Source organism: Cololabis saira, chromosome 3 (assembly GCF_033807715.1).
Source record: "Cololabis saira isolate AMF1-May2022 chromosome 3, fColSai1.1, whole genome shotgun sequence".
NCBI lineage: Eukaryota > Metazoa > Chordata > Actinopteri > Beloniformes > Belonidae > Cololabis > Cololabis saira.
This window is the reverse complement of record NC_084589.1, coordinates 22,992,572-23,011,076: the sequence shown is the minus strand read 5'-3', so window position 1 is coordinate 23,011,076 and position 18,505 is coordinate 22,992,572. Positions and strand designations below refer to the sequence as shown.

Sequence of the window (18,505 nt, the reverse complement as noted above, 5' to 3'; positions counted from 1 at the left end):
TCATGTTCCCAACCACCTGCTGCTCTGCCACTGAACCTGGCCTTTGACCTTTCTATAGTAGAAGAGTGACAGCCGCACTGACTGTGATAAAGCCACTAGCAGCTTCAAGTGCAAGTGTAGAAAAACATTTGAAAGAGATGCTTGTCAAAAATGTCAATCATTATTTCACCCTCAGTCTCACAAATCTAAAATACGAACTGGATTTGAAGCTTGCCGATGTGCAATTTAAGGAGAAAACACAAAACAAACACGTTCTGGAACAGAACAGAACTTCATTTTATTTGCAGACGTGCAATTTAAAGGAGAAAACACCAAACAAACACGTTCTGGAACAACAGAACTTCATGTTGATATAATTGTTCACAATGTTAAGGCTCAGTCTATGTTTTTAATTAAAAATTGGTCGGTAGTGTGTGTTGTTCACGGCTTTCAGACTGGCTGGTGGTTCTCTAATTTCTGCAACAAGACATCTGGGTGGTTAAGGGAGTAGAACCTGCAACAAAGCACACACAAATATATAGTCATATTCCAGTCTGAAGATTATTATCTCTCCCTGAAGTTATGATTCAGTATGGGAGAGAGAGATAAGAGCATGCCTCCTCAATAAAACATGGCCATGTGTGTGTGGAAGGTGGACAGTCTGCACCTGACTATTTCTTCAGGAAAGCAGTTGTTGACGGCGTTGATGTGCTCCTGCAGAGCAGAGTCAGGCTCAGCCTCAATTTCTTGCACCTTCTTCAGTCCCCCGCTGGTCACAAACAGACGGCGGGCCTTGCTGTCGTGAGGCAGCACCTTATGGAGACAGAGCTGTGCTGAATAGGCTGCCTGCACCATGAATGTGTGTAGTGGAGGTTGCAGAGTCGCTCCCAACCTTGCTGAACTGGCAGAGGACGAGTTTCAGGATGTTGCTGGGAGCGTCGTAGAGCAGTGGTTCCAGAGCCGACAGGCAGGTGCACTTCGGCAGGATGCTCTCCAGAGCTTTCTGACTCTGAAATGTCACAAGGTGGTTTTTAGTGCATCACAGATAAAAGTGAATAGCATGTTCATTCAATTTACTGTTAATCAGAAAAAAAACAGTTAAAAAGAAAAAAAAACAACATTTGCCAACAGTTTTGATTTTATTTCTGTGGCGATGAGGCTGTTCGTTCATTCATTAGAGGAAAGTGTGTTGCATCTCTTACTTGGACCTGCAGCTCCTTTGAGCTGCTGGCGTCCATATAAAGCTGCAGCAGTTTGGGCAGCAGGTTGGCTGTGGCCACTGCTTCTGCGTGGTCAGGGGTGTGTTGCCCTATCTGGCCGATGGACCACACTGTAGCCGCCTGGATCTTCTGTTCAGACTCCTCAGACAGACACAGGGCCAGCTGGGACACCCCCTGCAGGACAGGAGGACACACAGCAACAAGGGTGGCCTCAGTGCATGTGACCTACATACCAGCCATGAGGGTTTTAGGGGTCACATGAAGAGATTTTAACACCTTAGAGCGGATGACAGCCATAGCGAGGCTTTCACTGTGAGTTGCTAGATATCCCAGCATCACGATCGCCGGCAACCGCAGGCCTCCACGACAGCCAGCCAGGTAGTCAGTCACTGGTGCCAGGGCACCAAAGTTCACAATATCCTCCGACAGCTCCAACGAGTGTTTCACCACCTCCTGCATGAGGGTGGCCACGTTCTTCCTGACGGATTCATCCGGGTCTCTGAGGAGGGCCAAGGCTGCAGGGAAGATCTCCGCCTCCATCACCATTTCTGCCAGGCTGGACGAGTGCTTGCTGATGTTGCTCAGCGCGGAGAACACCTGCCTCTGCACGGACACAACAGTACTTCCAGAGATGATTCACATTTTTGAAGAAATGAAAAGTTTATTACTCCTTGACGTTTCCCTTTTGAAACAGCACCATCTGTCTTCAAATATAATTCAAATATTTATTTAATTTTTTTTTAAGTTGCCAAAATGGGAGTACAGATATGTTTAAAAAATATTTTTTTAATTAGTCTAAAATAAAACTTAAATAATAAATCCTGTTTTGCTGAGATTTCACTCTGCTTTTTTGGATTTTCCAAGACAGACTTAAGTCTAAAGATAATTCAAGAAAAAAAATACAGCAGTGGTGACTTAGTGTAAATCAAAAATACAAAGTAATGTTTACAATCATTTTCTACAATTTAATTCTATATTTTTGGATGCAAATACTTTGTAGAAATGTTTTCTAAATCTGTTGATCCACAAATAAAAAAAATCATCTAACAGAGTTTGAGCAGGGCAAGATTTTGTTGAAATGTTTAACATAAGTGAAATGAATACATGTGTAAAACTCTTAATAATTCAAATGTACATGTATGTAGATTCTCCTCTCTGTTAAAAATTGATTTAATAAAGTTAATTTTGTCTCTTGATTACAATTACTTTGCTAGTACTTTTTTTCAAACAAATAATTTAGGTTTTTTTAATTACCTACATGTTTCGGCGATTCCTTTCGCCTTCATCAATGTCACCAGTGTCTGGTGACACTCCACCTAAATTATTTGTCTGAAATGAGAACTAGCCGAGGATTTGTTAAGAATTGATTTTAAAGCAGGGAGGTTTTTTCAGTTTTCTGCAAACAGTGTTGTTAAATCCGTATATAAATGAAATTAAAATGGAAAAAAATAAAACTGGATGAGCTTTTGTCTAATAAAGTATCACCAGCAGTCATCGGGGCCTCACCTTGAGTTTGGCATCTCGGCTTAGGGCAAACCGTGCCAGGGGTGCGATGGCGCCTGCGTCCACCACGGTCTGGGCCAGCTTTGGTGTGTGCTTGCAGATGTCACAGATCGTGGAGGCTGCGATGCGTTTTAGGTCCATCTCAGGCTCCAGGAGACAGAGCACCAGCAGGCGGGCCGCTCCAGCCTCCACCACTGACTGAGACAGCGCTGCAGAGGCAAGGAGGGGTTGTGAAAAATGAGGGAAAAGAGGTATATTTCCAAATCCTGCATGCTGTGTCCTCTTTAATGTTTTATTCCAAATGGTGAATGAAGAGCGTTGATTTAAAAAGTATAAAAAAAAATATCTGCAGCCTATTAAAACATAGATGCAAAAGAGACAGATGTAAATTAGAACACGTGTGAACGTGCTTACATGCATTGTGTCCTGCGATGCAGCCCAGAGCCCAGGCGGCGGCCTCCTTCACCTTGGGGTCAAACTCCTCCAAGCAGAGAACCAAAGCCTCCACCCCCCTGCAGCCCACCACGGCCTGGGACATCTCCGGGGAGTGTTTGGCCACCGCACGCAGCACAAACGATGCTGCCTTCTTATAAGACCTCTGAATACAAACACAAATTAGTTATTTAAAAAAAAATGTACATGTACCAAGAATTGCTGGTAATTACTATGGAGACTAAAGTTTTGTTTTATTTTGAAAAAAATGCATTGATTGGCTGAAATGGCTTATATGCTTATGTTTAAATTATATAATCCCTTGCCAAAATCCAAATGCACATAAAAAAGAAACAAAACAAAAATTATAAATGTAAATGATTGAATTAAAAATATCAAAATGATGCAATTTGTTTTTAATTAATTGAATTTAGCTCTCTGGATATATAAAAGAAATTAAATGTATCTTTCAACAGCCTGTAATGTTATTTAAAATGTTCAATTATGAAGCTAAAAGATGGATGTGGCATGAATAATCAAATCAACCAAGGCAAATTATTAGCTATTAGACTCAGTCAGCTGAAACACGCAAATACTGCTATCAAAAGAAGTTCACAAAAAGGTAAGACTAATTTCAGGTAAAGTTGTTCAAGATGAGCATCAGTGTTTAAAATTGTAAGACTTCATATAAATTACATGTTTTAGATGCTAAAGAACAAAGAAAGGTTTAATCTATTGGGTGTATAAAACAGAGGCTGTATGAGTGTGTATGAGAGCAAAGCAAAGCCTTTTCCCAAGCTTTCAGAGCACATTTGTCCACATAAAAATTAAATTAAAAGAAGTTTGCAGTAAACATCAAACCTAAAGCGTCCATATGTAAGATATAACACTACACTTCCACTCTGATAATAAGAAGTTCTGGTCTGAGCTTGCGAGTGGGCTGCAAGAGAAGACAAAAGGCCTGGTTGCCTTCGTGGTATAAAGTGCTTTTAAGTTTTGAAGTATCCCCCAGGCGGACTGCTGCGTAAGCCCCACACATGATTACATTCAGGGGCTTGACCCCTGAGGTCCTGCAGGGTGACAGCCAGCCCTTAGTCATCGCTTTCCTCTCTCACATACACACAGCACCTTCAGAAAAGACAACATTACATATATATTGTAGTGACCACTCACTAGCAGGACACTGTTTAGTTTCAGTGGGTTGGAATTCACAAGAATCTAGCCGTTACTAACGACGATGATGACTTTTCAGTTAGTTTTCTGTTACTGTTGGTTACGGGCAGTTGTAAATAAACAACACAAGTTTTTCCTTCGTCCACAGAAAGCGTTCTTCAGCTCTTTTGTTCCCAAACTCCTACAATATATTATATATATGTCCAGAAAATGAAAAGCTTACATTGTGTGAGGCCATAGATTGGACCAGGTGAGGCAGGATGTCCTCCTTGACCACGGCCTGGGCCAGGCCCTGGTCTGCCAGGTGGCCCACAGCCAGGGCTGCTGTCTGCTGGATTCTCGGGTCCACATCCATCGTCAGGGGGCGGAGTAAGCTCAAAACCTCTGGAGGAGAGGTGAAGACACATGAACACTGGGCTCAGTTATTTCATAATAATTTAAAAGAAAATAAAACCCAGTCTGGCTTAACAGCTTCATTTTGCATTCAGCCCCACTGTAGCTAAAATCAATACAGTCAGCTTCAAATACAACAACTACAGCATCATCCTTTAAAAAGTATCTCACCTAATTTCAGTAGTATTTCACTAATAATATTGTTAGGCATCATCACTTAACAGTTAAATGGCTTAAAATTTCAGAAAGTATTATTTCTGCAGAGTAAATGGCCTAAAAAGATATGTGATGAAAAAGATAAAGGAAAGGAAACCTTCAAAATAACAGGAAACAGGATTTGGTCTCTCTCTAGGTCCACAAGCTTAGAAATGTTTGTTTGTTGTTGGGGTTTTTTTTTTTTTTTAAAAGGGCCCACAATGTATACATCCATATTTAACAACAGTATTACTTGACTCTGCTGCACATAAATTAATAAAAACAAGGTCTTCAGTGTAATTCCTTGTCTAGCTGGATGCTCGGGTTCACATCCATCGTGAGGAGGCGGAGTAAGGAGAGGTGAAGACTCATGACCACTGGAGTCACAAACAGGTGCTAACTTTGCCGTAAAAATGTTTGTACCTGGATTTTGTAGTTGCTCTGCATTCTCGGGTCTGGATGCCAGATCGGCAATAGACTGCACAAACTGCACCCTCGCTTTCTGGAACTGCCCCAACACTGCACAGCAAACAAACGGACACAACGTAAAACACTAACTTTCTTCATCGTGAAGCAAAAGTTTGCAGGCTTCTCACCTTGAATTAGATGTTGTTGACTCATTGGGATCGCGTTTTCTTTTTTAAAGGAGTCTCGAATATACATTTTTCAGTTTTTTAAGGAGATTTTAGCTCAGGATTTAACGCAGCGTTTCACCAAGGCTTGTGTAGTTGTTGTTATTGTTGCCCTGGCAACGTCGGGGAGACTGAGCGTTCTGTGGGCTGTGACAAAGATCGTCTATATTAAAGGTATAGTCCTTGATGTTGGAGAGCTAGCTAGTAAGATTTGAAAGTGGCACCTCCTCTAAGCCCCGCCCCCTCCCGTCAGCGCTCCGTCCAAAGCCACGCCCCCACAAACTTTGGGGAACGCGCATTTGCAGGAGTCGAGTTTTCCAGGACATTTTGGACAGCACATTTTCAACAAAACTACCCCATGTCTCATTCACCTGTAAGCGAGGCTGGTTTTAGGGGGAGGCAGGGGTGGGCTGTGCCCACCCAAACGTGCGTCCTGCCCACTCAATCAAAGTTATGGGGATCCTTTATTTTTTTATAATTTTATTTTTTTATAAATATAAAAAAATATCACAGAATATCTGTACTGTTTCTGATTGGGTGGGCACTGCGCATCATTTTTAGACACAACAATGAACGTGTCTCGGCGGAGGGACCCGACGTCCCAGCAAAATGAGCACAACACAGAAGTGTCCTCTGACCAATCCGTGCCATTCGGTGCGCAAAAAACAGATTGGTCAGAGTTTTTACAGGATTAAAGCTGTCAGAGAGGTCACATTTTTTTCTTTCCTTTTTCTGAACACATTATTCACTGGCTACTCTCAGGATGGAAGGACCATTTCACCCAGTATAACAATAAATGTTTTTGAATACGATTACAGAATATACCTTTAAGTAACGTCTCACTTCGTTTAAAATCACATCAGCGGGCAGCTCGATAATGATCTCGGGAAATACGTTCAGAGTGAGAGCTCTTCTCTTTTCTCATGTTGCCTTTTAAACGGCGGACTTGTCGCAAGTTTGATCAACACCGTTACTGAACCATCTTCAAAAGAAAAGGGAAGTGAAAAAACGGATATAAATACGACATGCTGCATCTAACCGCAGGAGGTGAAAACGTGTCATTTTTTATACGTTTTCAACCTAAGGACCATATTCGTGGTGATTAGCTATTAGTGTTCATTTAAGATGCCAATGAAACCTGACAAATTATGGTCTGGGCTACCTTTTAGTGAAGGTGAAACACCTGAGGGAAAACATAATGTCATGCTATTTAAAAATCATATTAGTAGGCTCTAATAATAGTGCTTCCATGACAGGCTATGAGTACGCTTTGTGTACGCAGCCGGCTCTTCTGCCCCTGAGCGAGGCTTTGTTCCCTCCCCTGCTACACGTCATTCAGGCAGCCAATCAGTACAGAGCCTCATTATCATAGCCTCCCCTCCCCTCAGAATCTCTCTAGGTAAAACTAGAGACATGGCCCACAGGCTGAATTTCTGATTTACGTAGAAAAAACAAGCTTTAGATTGTTTTTAAGACATTCAAGGCCTGTTTAAAATATACATTAAATGCCATAATAGGTCCCCTTTAAAGCAGCAAAATGTAACTTTCAGCTTTTGTTGAGTTTGGGGGCTCCTTTGGACAAAAGTGGTAGTGCTTTACCAGAAAGAACACTACGTTTCCCATGAGCACCAGCGCGTACTGCCGGAAAACTCCTGTGCCCGTCGCGTGCATTTGTTTTAATGAGAGAAGACGGGACAGACTTTCAAAACTACTTTTCTGTTTCACCAAGTGAACAGACGGAACGCAAAAAAAAAAGATGTTAAACTGCTGGAAAGGAACTGGAATTTACCGGGATACCTTAAACAAGGAAGCCAGGGAGCGGTATATGGAGAAAATAATGATTATTAACGGGTTGGGTCCATATGAAATCCCTATCAAAGTGTGGAGCTCCGATGAAGACTTACCGCAGTTCTGCACAACCGACGTCTTAGGCTACCTTGTTTAGGAGTGTTTGGCAGCTGCTTTGGTAAATGTTTGACTCGCCATGTGTTTCAATAAATTTGTATAATAGTACAACATACAGTACATGTTTTGTATCCCTCTTACTTCTCTTTACTTTTTTTTTTGACTGCTATATTATGTTGAAGAGGCTCCGAGGCGTGAGCAATATTTTTGTTTTCCTCGTGAGTTAATTTTTTTCCTCTGCAGCTACAAAAGAGTTAATATTTTTTCCTCAACAAACTAGTTTTATCTGAAGATTGGGGTTAATTGCACCGCAGAGAGCTGGCCAGCAACTGCGTTTAGCTGGAGAAGTGGGGAATAAAACCCGATCCGACACGTGTGTCTGTGTGGAAGGTTATGTTTGGTCGTTACAGCCGCCATCTAACCGAGCCGACAACTCTTTTACTCTTTTACTCTGTTATCTCAGATACTTGGCCGACCTCCGTGGTTCTGCCTCCGAGCAGGAAACTGGTGAAAAGTTAAACCATTAGCAATCTTTTCCCCACGTCTGTTGTGTGTGGAGCTGTTGCAGCCACAACACAGCAACGGGTTACCAGCTTCTCCTGAGCTCTGCGCTCCACGCCCCGCCCATTTTCGTCTCGACTGCGAATCGGGAAGGAGGGGGAAGTGACGTATGCCGTAAAGCAGTCAAAGTCGTAACGATTTGTAGTTTTTTAGTGTGGCAGGGTTCCTACCATGCTCCTCAAAGTTACATAGTGCCAGTGAAGGCGATACAGACCCCTCAGACCATGACAGAAGTGTCATTAAACCTGTTGGAAGTTTTTTTTTTATTTATTTATTTTTTTTATTTATTAACATACAGTGCAAACAACGACAAAAGACAACATCAGTATGTGTGTGTGTGTGTGTGCGTGCCGTGTGTGAGTGTAAATAAGATGATGAAAATAGATACATAAATTGAGAATATTAATTTGAGAGTAAACAAATAAATAATTATCATATAGAGTGGTGTAGCATGATATCATATAAATATAGCATAATAATATAGTAATATCCTAATATAACATAATTTTTATAAAATACTATAACATATAACCAAATTATATCACCGTACAATTTTATATATAAGAATATAATAATACTATAGTTTAACATCCCATGAGATTTCATAACTTAATATAATAATACGAAACAATATATCATGATAATGCCAGGAATAATTATTAAAGTTGGAATTGGTAATTTATGTTTTGCAATGAGGGGTGAGGTCAGACCGGGGCATCAGGGAAGCGAGCAGGAGGCCCCCACCAGACTCCAGTTGCCCGACCGGGAGCCCCAGCAAGAGGCAGGTAGGACGGCAGTGAAAGGAACCCCCCCCCTCTCCCTTTTTTATTTTAAGTATTTGTATTTATTTATTTGGTCCTTTCCCTTATTCCCCTTCCCCCGCCTCTCCTCCTGATTGGTTTTGTTTAATTCTGTCAGATGTGATTTAGAGTCAGGAGGGATCGCATCTTGGGCCGCAACCCAGAGGAGGCTGCCGGCCCGTTGTGGATCTGACCTCCTGTGCTTCTCCTACTCTGGGCAACTCCCAGACCCAAACCTGTTGTAAGTTGATGTACCATCACAATGACTCTGGAAATATGATATTGAGGTGGAAAAGTTACATAGTGCTGCTTTAAACAAGTTTGTATAAATGTTTTCATTGAACAGTTTGATCAGTTATTGTGTGGTTTGTCCATCTCTCCACTAGAGGTCACTGAAGGATCTCTGTCGGTCGTAGAAAAAAGGTTTCTTCCTCCTCACCAACAGAAGATAAGCTCACTACAAACATTACAGTACAAGTTAAAGACAACATAAACACATATATACATTATATATACTTGAATACACATGTGTGTTATGTTTAAATAATCATAAATGTGAAGAAGTCGTGTTTCTGGAGCGTTCTGCCCCAAGTGTCTTTCTATTGGTCCGTAGCGTGTCACCTGTCCAAGAAGTATTCATGAGGCTTGTTTATAGATATAAAATCACCAAACTTCCCCGAATACACAAAAAAGAAAAGAAAATATTGTAATGTGGTTTACAATATTCTGAAGTAGTTGTTTATATTTTGACTTTATTTGTGTGTGTGTTTTTTTTTCCCCATTTTTCAAACCGTGAGTTTAAACGAGGGTGCCGGGAATCGGGAGGTTTCCTCCAACCCTTTGTGGGTATCGCTTCTCGGCCTTTTGGCTAAGATCAAGTGTAGTATCTGTTCTTATCAGTTTAATATCTGATACGTCCCCTACCCGGGGACCATATATTAAATTGATTTTTGGAACAGGGAGATGGAATAGGGGCTTGCTCCGTCCACTCCACGCATCGACCTGGTATTGCAGTATCTCCAGGAGCGGTGCACTCCTCCATACATGTACAATGTTAACTATCGCTAAACGCAGAAGAATAATCCGTTTTAACACATTTAGGTTCAGAGGGTTAGCGGTTTAAGACAGGGGTGTCCAGTCCTCGAGGGCCGGTGTCCTGCATGTTTATGTTCTTCTTTTTTAGCACACCGTGATACAAGGAGCTGTGTCATCAACAGATCTATCCGGACTTTGAGAACAATCTGGTGACGACCGTTAATTAGAATCAGGTGTGTTGATGCAGGGAAACAACTAAAACATGCAGGACACCGGTGTTCTGCCAATTTCTGCTACCTGCCGAGAAATGCTACTTTGTGGTTCTGCGCATGCGCACAGACGATTTTCAAAGTTTGATTGCCACGTTTAATTGATATGGGATGTTGAGTATTTGATCCTTCAAAATACACTACCCATGACATGAATCCCATTACACTTTGTGAACATTATACGATAAAGAGAAAAATTCTATCGCTTTATTTGATATTGGCCTTTATTTAACCAGGCAGGTCATTAAGGACACATTCTTATTTACAATAACGGCCTGGCAAGTGACAAGGACCATTTGAGGGCAAAGAAGTTGGCTAGGGAGTGAAACACAGTAAAATTGTAGCTCTACAAAGGTAGAAACCCATTAGGCATCTGAATAAGAATATATTTTCATTACCTCATCAAGGCAAAGACTGGTATATTTATTGAACACAAGACGTGTACATATTTCAATTTTCTATTTAACATCAATAAAAAAGCCCCGTCAAAAACAGGGCGTCAAAAAATTAGTTAAAACTCTTATTGTTCCTCTCCACGGAAATCTTTAGTAAAAGGCGAAAGATTTATACGATCTGAAAAGAAACAAGAGTGTATAATGTAATTGGCTCAAAGTGTCCGTTCCCATTCTCCGCCATAGTAAACTTACTTACGGTTGTCGGTTGTTGTATGTAACTACCGTATTTATTTTATTTATTAAATTAGCAATTTTACACAATTTTGTTCATGCTCCACGGATCTTTCTTTCTCAGTTCATTAAAATCAGGGTTAAAAACTAATTTATTTACAGCTGGCTTTAACTATTCTGAATTTATCTTTAAACAATGCTAATTTTAAAACAGGCTGTACATTTTTTCTTTTTACTTCATATTTTATATCTCAGTTAATACTACTTGTTCTTTTGTATTGCACCAAATCACCACACCAAATTCCTTGTGTGTTAAAAAACAACTTGACAATAAACTTCGTTCTGATTCTGATTTTAGTACTCAGTTGTAACTCTGAATCCAACTTTTTACTCTGCCACTGCACTGTAACTTTTATTTTTTCTCCTCACTCTTCATATATCTAAAGCACCTCTGAATGCCTTGTTGCTGAAATAAACTAGCCTTGTTTATAAACAGCAACTTAAAGTGTTTTCAATTTGATCTCTAAAAAAGACGTATGTTTCACGTTTCCAAAAAGAGGATTAAATATGTTTTATGAGTTTTATTTTTCTCTTCATTGCTACATACATAGATGAGCAACACCATAAATGTTAAGCTTTATTTTTGAACAAGTTTAGAAAGCCCCGTCGAAACAGGGCATCAAAAAATTGGTTGAAACTCTTATTGTTCCTCTCCACGGAAATCTTTAGTAAAAGGCGAAAGATTTATACGATCTGAAAAGAAACAAGAGTGTATGCTCTCCCAAGCGCAGAGTGTCCGACCCCATTCTCCGCCATAGCAAACTTACTCACGGTTTTCACAGTATGTAACCATTTTATTTTATTTGTTGAACAGATATTTTACAATGTGACACTTAACTCCAGTAGAAATCGTTGTACTACTGAAAATAGATATGGTTCGTTGATAATAACACATTTATTTTAAAAAATGTACCGCTCCACGCGTGAAGCATTGTGGGAATATGATGACGTCACGTCGGTCGCAGCCATCGTGGATGTGGCAAAAAGTAGATTGACAGTAGAAGAGGCCTCATTCACGTGAAGTATAAACTTAAATAAACTATTGGCAGTCATGAATAAACTATTTTTACGCAGTTCAGCTACAATTAAACAAAATTAGCTGCTTGATATTTACTTGACTATCTGTTTTATCATAGATAATAAGTGTTGTTCGATACCATCGATTTCCTTTCCATTCTGATATTCAGTAAAATTCAACCTGGTCAATTCATCAGCTATTCAATACCGATACATTGTGAAAATACACCTAATGTCTAATGTGACCGTAAATAAAAAAAATTGTGTATTTTAGATAGATTAAGAATACAAAACATCAGAGTCACTTATTTAGCTATTTATTCTAGTCAGAAGTATACTGAGGTAGCGGCCTCATTCAGAACATAGCTGAGCTGTTACAACAGGAAAAACATTGTTTGAAAAAGGTGCTTCAATCACTAAAAAAAGATCCTAAGTAAATAATGAAACCGTTAAAATAAGTAATAATATAATAATAAACAAAAATAAGAACTACTATAGAAATAAAAATGAAAAAAGCAGTTCCTACCAGCAGCGTGTCATTCAGACAGAATCTGAATAGTCTCTCCACCATATTCCTGTTAATGATATACATTAACACAAATTAGTATCAAAAGTATCAATATTTTCATTTGAGAATCTATTTTAGAGCTATAGATCTGGTATCAGAAATATCAATATTTCAGTATTGATCCATCACTAGTAGCTGGAGTAGATTGTATATAAACCTGAACCTGATGAAATGAACGGAATACCTTTTTCTTAAGTTTGAAACTATGACCCAGCTCAAGGATGTGACAATGTAATGGGAACTATTTTAACATATGCTAGTTGCAGTATTGTAATTGACCCACACAGCATTCAGTCCATCTTTAACCATGTGTTTACAAAAAAAATCCACTGGCCCTGATGGCATCTCTGCACTGTTATTAAAGACATGTGCACAGGAACTCACTCCAGCTTGCTGTCCCATCCTCCGGCGCTCTGTGGATTCCCATACTCCCCTAGAAGAAAGCCACAATTGTTCCTGTTGCTAAGAAACGGTGTCCAGCCAATAACTACAACTTCAGACCTGTGGCCCTGACTTCAATTGTCATGAAAAGCTTTGAGAAGTTCATTTTTATCCTTAAAGCAGAGGTTAATTATAGACAGGGGAGAGGTGCTGATGATGCCATCCACAGTATCACCCACTCTAAATAATGTGTGTAATAGTTAAGACAGATCTCCCTTATTTACGTGGATCAGAGATTTCTAAATTGTTCTTTTTATATTATGAAAAATAACTACTGTTTCCTCAAACCCTTTTTTCTGCAGTATGGTTGTAGAACTGAACATCTGAATAGACTACTAGTGCTTGATTCACTGTGTGTACTGGAGCAATGGCCCATTTGTCTGGCTCAGCATAAAAGCCATCAGTCGAGGAGATCATTTTTGGCTTTTTTCAACTTTATCTAGCCATTGGCATGACATTTTTGAAACCATTTTTTGTATGTTGTCTTTCAGTGCCAAGGGAGAGGGAGGGGGGAAAAAACATTTGCTAATGTGAGTCCCCAGAAAAGAAAAGGGCAAAGTGCTGCTGCATGCCTGTGTCGATAAAAGGAAGAAAGTTTCATGACAATTAACAGACAAGCCGTCGGGTGCTACTATAAACCTTCAGGTCTTATTAATTATTGGATAGAGAAGAAGGTATTTCTTCCTGTTTTTTGGATAGACCAAGATCCAGATCCAGATCAAATGGTTGGATGAATGGATAAACGTCATATGTCAGAGACTGTCAAACACTTTTTTTGAAATGAGTGAATGTTAAAACATTTTTTGTAAATATTTTTTTACATGTACTGTAGAAAATATGCATGTAAACTATTATTAGTTCAGCTTTTAATACACTTCAACCCCATCTCATCTCAAAGCTGAGGCAGATGAGTGTCAACCCTTTTTTAATTAAATGGTATTTTTCATCTAGAAGTCAACAGGTAAGAATCAACAACAGCCTCTCAGAGATAACATAATTTAGCTCAGGTGTCCTGCAGGCTTGTGTCAGGTCTCCTGTCCTTTTTACATTTTACACAAATAAATGCACTAACAGGTACCCCGGGAACCTTGTTTTTTTAATTTTCTGATGACACCGCCATTCATATTAATCTCCTGCACAAAGACTCCAGCTTACTTTTCGGAAATAGAGCATTTGGTGAAAGGGTGTGATGCTTATTATTTAATTTTAAATGTCCAAAAAACTAAAGAGATGGTCCTAGATCCGAGATTGATGGGGGATCACAGTCCTGTTGTCCTACATGACTCACCTATTGAGCAGGTCAGCTCATGCAAATATATTGGAGTTCTCTCTGGCTCTCTGGAGTTCCCAACTACCGGTAACTCTTTTAGTTGGGATGTTCACGTGGAAAGTCTATGTGCCCATCTGCAGCAAAGACTGATTGAGGCTGTATGGTTTGGACAAAAGCATCATGTTTTTATTTTACCAGGCAGTACTGGAGAGTCCGATATGGGATGTCAGCCTGGCTTGGGAACCAAATTGGCCCATTTGGTGCTTAGAACCCGAAGGTGATGGAGAAAAGGGACCATCATTCCTTGCAGTTGTCAGTCAGGCCCAGAGGACGGAGCTGAGCCTTCATAGAGACTCAGAGTAATCAACCACTGTGCAATAATAATAATAATAATAACCACAATCATATGCTGTAACAATGCCCCTTTCAATAACCATGACTACCTCATACTGCTGCACCTTTCACTTTGAAATTGTTTATTGGTTAGTAAGAGCCATTTGTCTATTACTGTTTGTAACTATTTAAATCTGGGTTCAGTGAGGGAAAAAAAACAAACAAAAAAAACAAATTCCCTGTCTGGCATGATCATACTTGGCCAACAAAGCTTATTCTATTCTATTCCGACATCTTTACTCGGAGTACGAGCTCCTGCCCTCTGGGAGACGATGCAGGGTTCCCAAGTGCAGATTAAATTGCTTTAATAACTCATTTGTGCCAACCTCCATCAAACTTCTAAACGTGCTCCATGAGGCCAAAGGATGTGCAATAATTTTATGCATTTATTTATTTTGTATTTGTGTTTTATTATGGTAAATTTTAGCATGTATCAATTAGTGTATGTTTGTGTTTTAATTGTTGCTGAAATACCCGGAGATGTGTTGTTTTGTCACTGTAGCTGTCGCCTCCTCTCAATTTCCCTAAGTGGGACAATAAAGTATATTGAATTGAATTGAAACAAGTGTAGAAAATGAGTGGATGGATGTTTCCATGTTGGTTTGGTTCTGCAGTTCACTCTTTTCTCCACCAGAGGCCGAAAGTAATTTTAAAGCGTGGTGAACAGCAGAAAAGGCTTTTCTTTACGTGTAAGAACATAAATCCAGTAACCAGATTTATAGGAACATCTAATCTTGGTTTTGACCTGTATTCAAACATATTAAAATCCCATTATAAATCAACCCGAGTTGTTCACTTTCCAGATCAAAAGCAGGACATGCAGCTTCCTACCACTGGTGAACAAAGAAACAGGAAGTAGTTGCACTGTGAGCAGAAAAATGCCGCGTTCCATTTGTCCTCGGAAGTCGGAATTTCCTAGTTCCCAGTAGGAATTTTCAACTGGAACGCCCCTCGAAGTGGAATTTCCTACTGGGAAAGTGGGAGAAGCTCACCACCCCCGAGTTACCATTCCAAGATGGCTGCCATTCCCAGTTCCGATTTCCGAGGTAAATGGAACGCGGCAAAAGACCTCGGATTTGCAGGTTTCATACTCTTCTTTTAAAATCACACTTGAATAAAATAATGTATATCTTCAGTTTAGTTCAGTTTTGTGTCACTTGAACCTCTTGTTGGGTTGTGGGTCATCTGTGGGGGATAATCGGAGGAAATCTGATATTTATTTCAGTTAGCTGTAGCGTTGAATATTCAGCAATGCATTATGGGAAACACCAGCTTTCTGTTTGTTTCTTATTTTTTCTAATGAAAACATCACCGATTCTCACCTTTTATCACACATTCTTTGTTTGTACTAAAATAGTAAAGTGTTCCGGTCCCTGTATCCTGTGGTTAAGTTGATATTGATAGCACCGTCAGTGAGTTTGGTGTGTGTGTGAAACACTCCCCCAGCCGCGCCGTGTACAACTCATACTTACCTGGCAGGGGAGACACTATGATCAGGAAGGTGGTTCACCCAAGGCGAGGCTAAGCCATTGCACTTCGGCTATGCTGACCTCTTGCGAATTCCCCACATGTGGGAATCTCGACTGCATAATTTCTGGTAGTGGGGGACTGCGTTCGCGCTCTCCCCTGATCTAACTGTTAAATAAAATCATTTATACAAACTTGTTTATCGGCAGGATTGACTCAGAAAGTTAGAATCTTGTGATAAAGTTCTTTAATTTCTGTAATGCAATTAAAAAAACAAAAATGTCATACATTCTGGATTAATTTCAAATCAACTGAATTATTGCAAGCCTTTTATTATTTTACAGTTTTCCTCAGTCGCTTTGGTACATTTCTCAGATCAGAATTGAAATTCTCAAAAATACTTGTTCAATCTTCACATCATTGTGTCACTTGTGCACATCAGAAAAGCAGTTTCTCATTTCTTTGAACAAGTTGCAAATGCATTTGTCATCCATGCAAATGATAATGTACAATTTTCTGCTGTTTCCTACATTATCAGTTGTTTATGTCATGTTGATCAAAATGTATTATAATGGGTCTCTGTTGAATAGTCTCACCCCCCACAACATTTAGGCATTAGTTCATCGCATAAGTCTTTACATGCAAAATAGTTGAACAAGTTGTCATAATATGTCAGCATATTTCTATACATTTCCATTAGACTTTGTTTCTAAATCTGGCCTGAATTGGTAAATTGATCCCAGGTGAATCTTGACTTTCTGTAATGAAGGGAAATATGTCAAGCATTAGATCAACCAATGATCAACCAGTTTTCTGAAATAGCTCAAAGGTGCATCTCATGAACTATCAGCTGGTAAGTATACATATAGCCGGAGCACAACACAATGTTACAATGTCTGACAATGGAAGGACAAGGAATTGGACGGGGTCAACAGCCAGAGAGGAGAAGAAGAGGAAGAGGAAGAGGAGTGAGGCTGCGTGGCGGAAGAGTTGGGAGGCCAGAGGAAGAGGCAGAAGAGGCCGAGGACACGTTCCTGATGAGATAAGAGCTACGCTTGTAGACCATGTTCTCAATCATGGGCTTACAATGGCCGAGGCTGGTCCAAGGGTGCAGCCAAATGTTGGGAGAACAACTGTGTCCTCAATCGTTCAGACTTTTCGTCGACAGAACAGGTATGTAATCTAACAGTAGGCACTGTAATGTAATTCCTACAGTACTGCATGTAGCCTACAGTTTTCCCTAAGGAGATTGTCCTATGTTAGATTTCTACTTTTCGTTTTTTTGTTTTTTGTCTTTTTGCTCTGCAGTGCTGTCTTTTTCTTTTCTGTATCGCAAATACATGATCTGTCAACAAATTGTGGTACAAACAATGAAAATGAATAAAAAACATGACTAAGCAATTTGACTGTCTTATCCGTACACAATGACACAAGCACTTGTGATTCTGATGCACTGACATGTTCATTGACACAGATATTTAATTTTGAGAGATGAACTAAGGATTTTGAGCAAGAGACTGGCTTTTGCAGGTAATCCATGGTGTTTTGCTATTTGTACGAACTGTTTTGAGAAATGCACATACTGTTTTGCAAATGTCCAGGATGATCTGAGAAATGTACCAAAGCGAATGAGAAAAACTGTAATATTGCTGATTATGGCTTACAGTTTAAGATTAAGATTCCCAGAATATTCTAATTTTTTGAGATAGGATATTTGAGTTTTCTTAAACTGTAAGCCATGATCAGCAATATTAAAATAATAAAAGGCTTGCAATATTTCAGTTGATTTGTAATGAATCCAGAATGTATGACATTTTTGCATTACAGAAAATAAAGGATTTTTTCACAATATTCTAATTTTCTGAGACAGTCCTGTATATCGAGGTGCCGAAGAACATAACCTCCTGTCGTCTTATTATTATTATTATAACCTCCTATCTGCAAAATTGTCTGACTGGTGTTTTTCACTTTAGATGACATCACAAGGTGGGCTGCACCTAATCAGCCTGTCTGTACGTTATTTCCACCCATATAGGTATCCTTAAAACAAAATAGCATACAACACAGTTTTTTGTTTTCCCAAAAAAGTGAAATTTTCAGATAGGAGGTTAAGTTCTCGATATGTGACTTCGATCCTTACGATGTTACAACATACACGAATCAAGCTTCTTATTGTTATTAATGTTATGTACTTTGTTAAGATAAAGATGGGCCATACAGAGCCACAGTGGGTTGATATACCTAAGAGATAAGATAAAAGAAGAAGAAGATAATCCTTTATTTCTCCCTCAATGGGGGAACTCACATGTTAGCAGCAGTACACTTAACACACACATGCAGGGAAGGGAGTAAAAAAGTTAAAAAAATATATAATTACAAGATACAGACAGTATATACATTGCGATGGAAATAAAAGTAGTGCGAAGGAAAAAAAACAGTGGAAAAAAAGCAGGTAGAATGAGTGTGAGGTAGACAGACAGATATTGCATAGATATTGCACATATGGTTATTGCAGATAATAAATACTGCTTGGCATGACTGGGATGGAAGCAAGAGCTTCAAGAGC

The 18,505-nt window shown here is 39.6% G+C and overlaps 1 protein-coding gene and 4 non-coding genes across 5 annotated transcripts; 2 read left to right on the top strand and 3 right to left on the bottom strand.

Moving 5' to 3' along the window:
- Positions 1-374: 374 nt before the first annotated feature.
- On the bottom strand, positions 375-5,551 carry LOC133440963 (sperm-associated antigen 6-like). The gene is made up of 10 exons (XM_061718312.1): positions 5,492-5,551; positions 5,319-5,414; positions 4,531-4,691; positions 3,117-3,300; positions 2,706-2,911; positions 1,476-1,802; positions 1,182-1,373; positions 872-988; positions 647-792; positions 375-493 (listed from the first exon to the last, which is right to left on the bottom strand). The coding sequence occupies exons 1-10, from the start codon at positions 5,514-5,516 to the stop codon at positions 430-432; spliced, it is 1,518 nt and encodes a 505-aa protein (XP_061574296.1). The 5' UTR covers positions 5,517-5,551; the 3' UTR covers positions 375-429.
- A 4,090-nt stretch (positions 5,552-9,641) lies between these two features.
- Positions 9,642-9,832, top strand: LOC133441274 (U2 spliceosomal RNA). The gene has a single exon (XR_009782470.1). It is a non-coding gene; the product is annotated as a U2 spliceosomal RNA (small nuclear RNA).
- Positions 9,833-10,575: 743 nt separating this feature from the next.
- On the bottom strand, positions 10,576-10,690 carry LOC133441276 (U5 spliceosomal RNA). Its single transcript, XR_009782472.1, has one exon. It is a non-coding gene; the product is annotated as a U5 spliceosomal RNA (small nuclear RNA).
- Positions 10,691-11,382: 692 nt separating this feature from the next.
- LOC133441277 (U5 spliceosomal RNA) lies at positions 11,383-11,496 on the bottom strand. Its single transcript, XR_009782473.1, has one exon. It is a non-coding gene; the product is annotated as a U5 spliceosomal RNA (small nuclear RNA).
- Positions 11,497-15,936: 4,440 nt separating this feature from the next.
- On the top strand, positions 15,937-16,101 carry LOC133441271 (U1 spliceosomal RNA). Its single transcript, XR_009782467.1, has one exon. It is a non-coding gene; the product is annotated as a U1 spliceosomal RNA (small nuclear RNA).
- Positions 16,102-18,505: the final 2,404 nt, after the last annotated feature.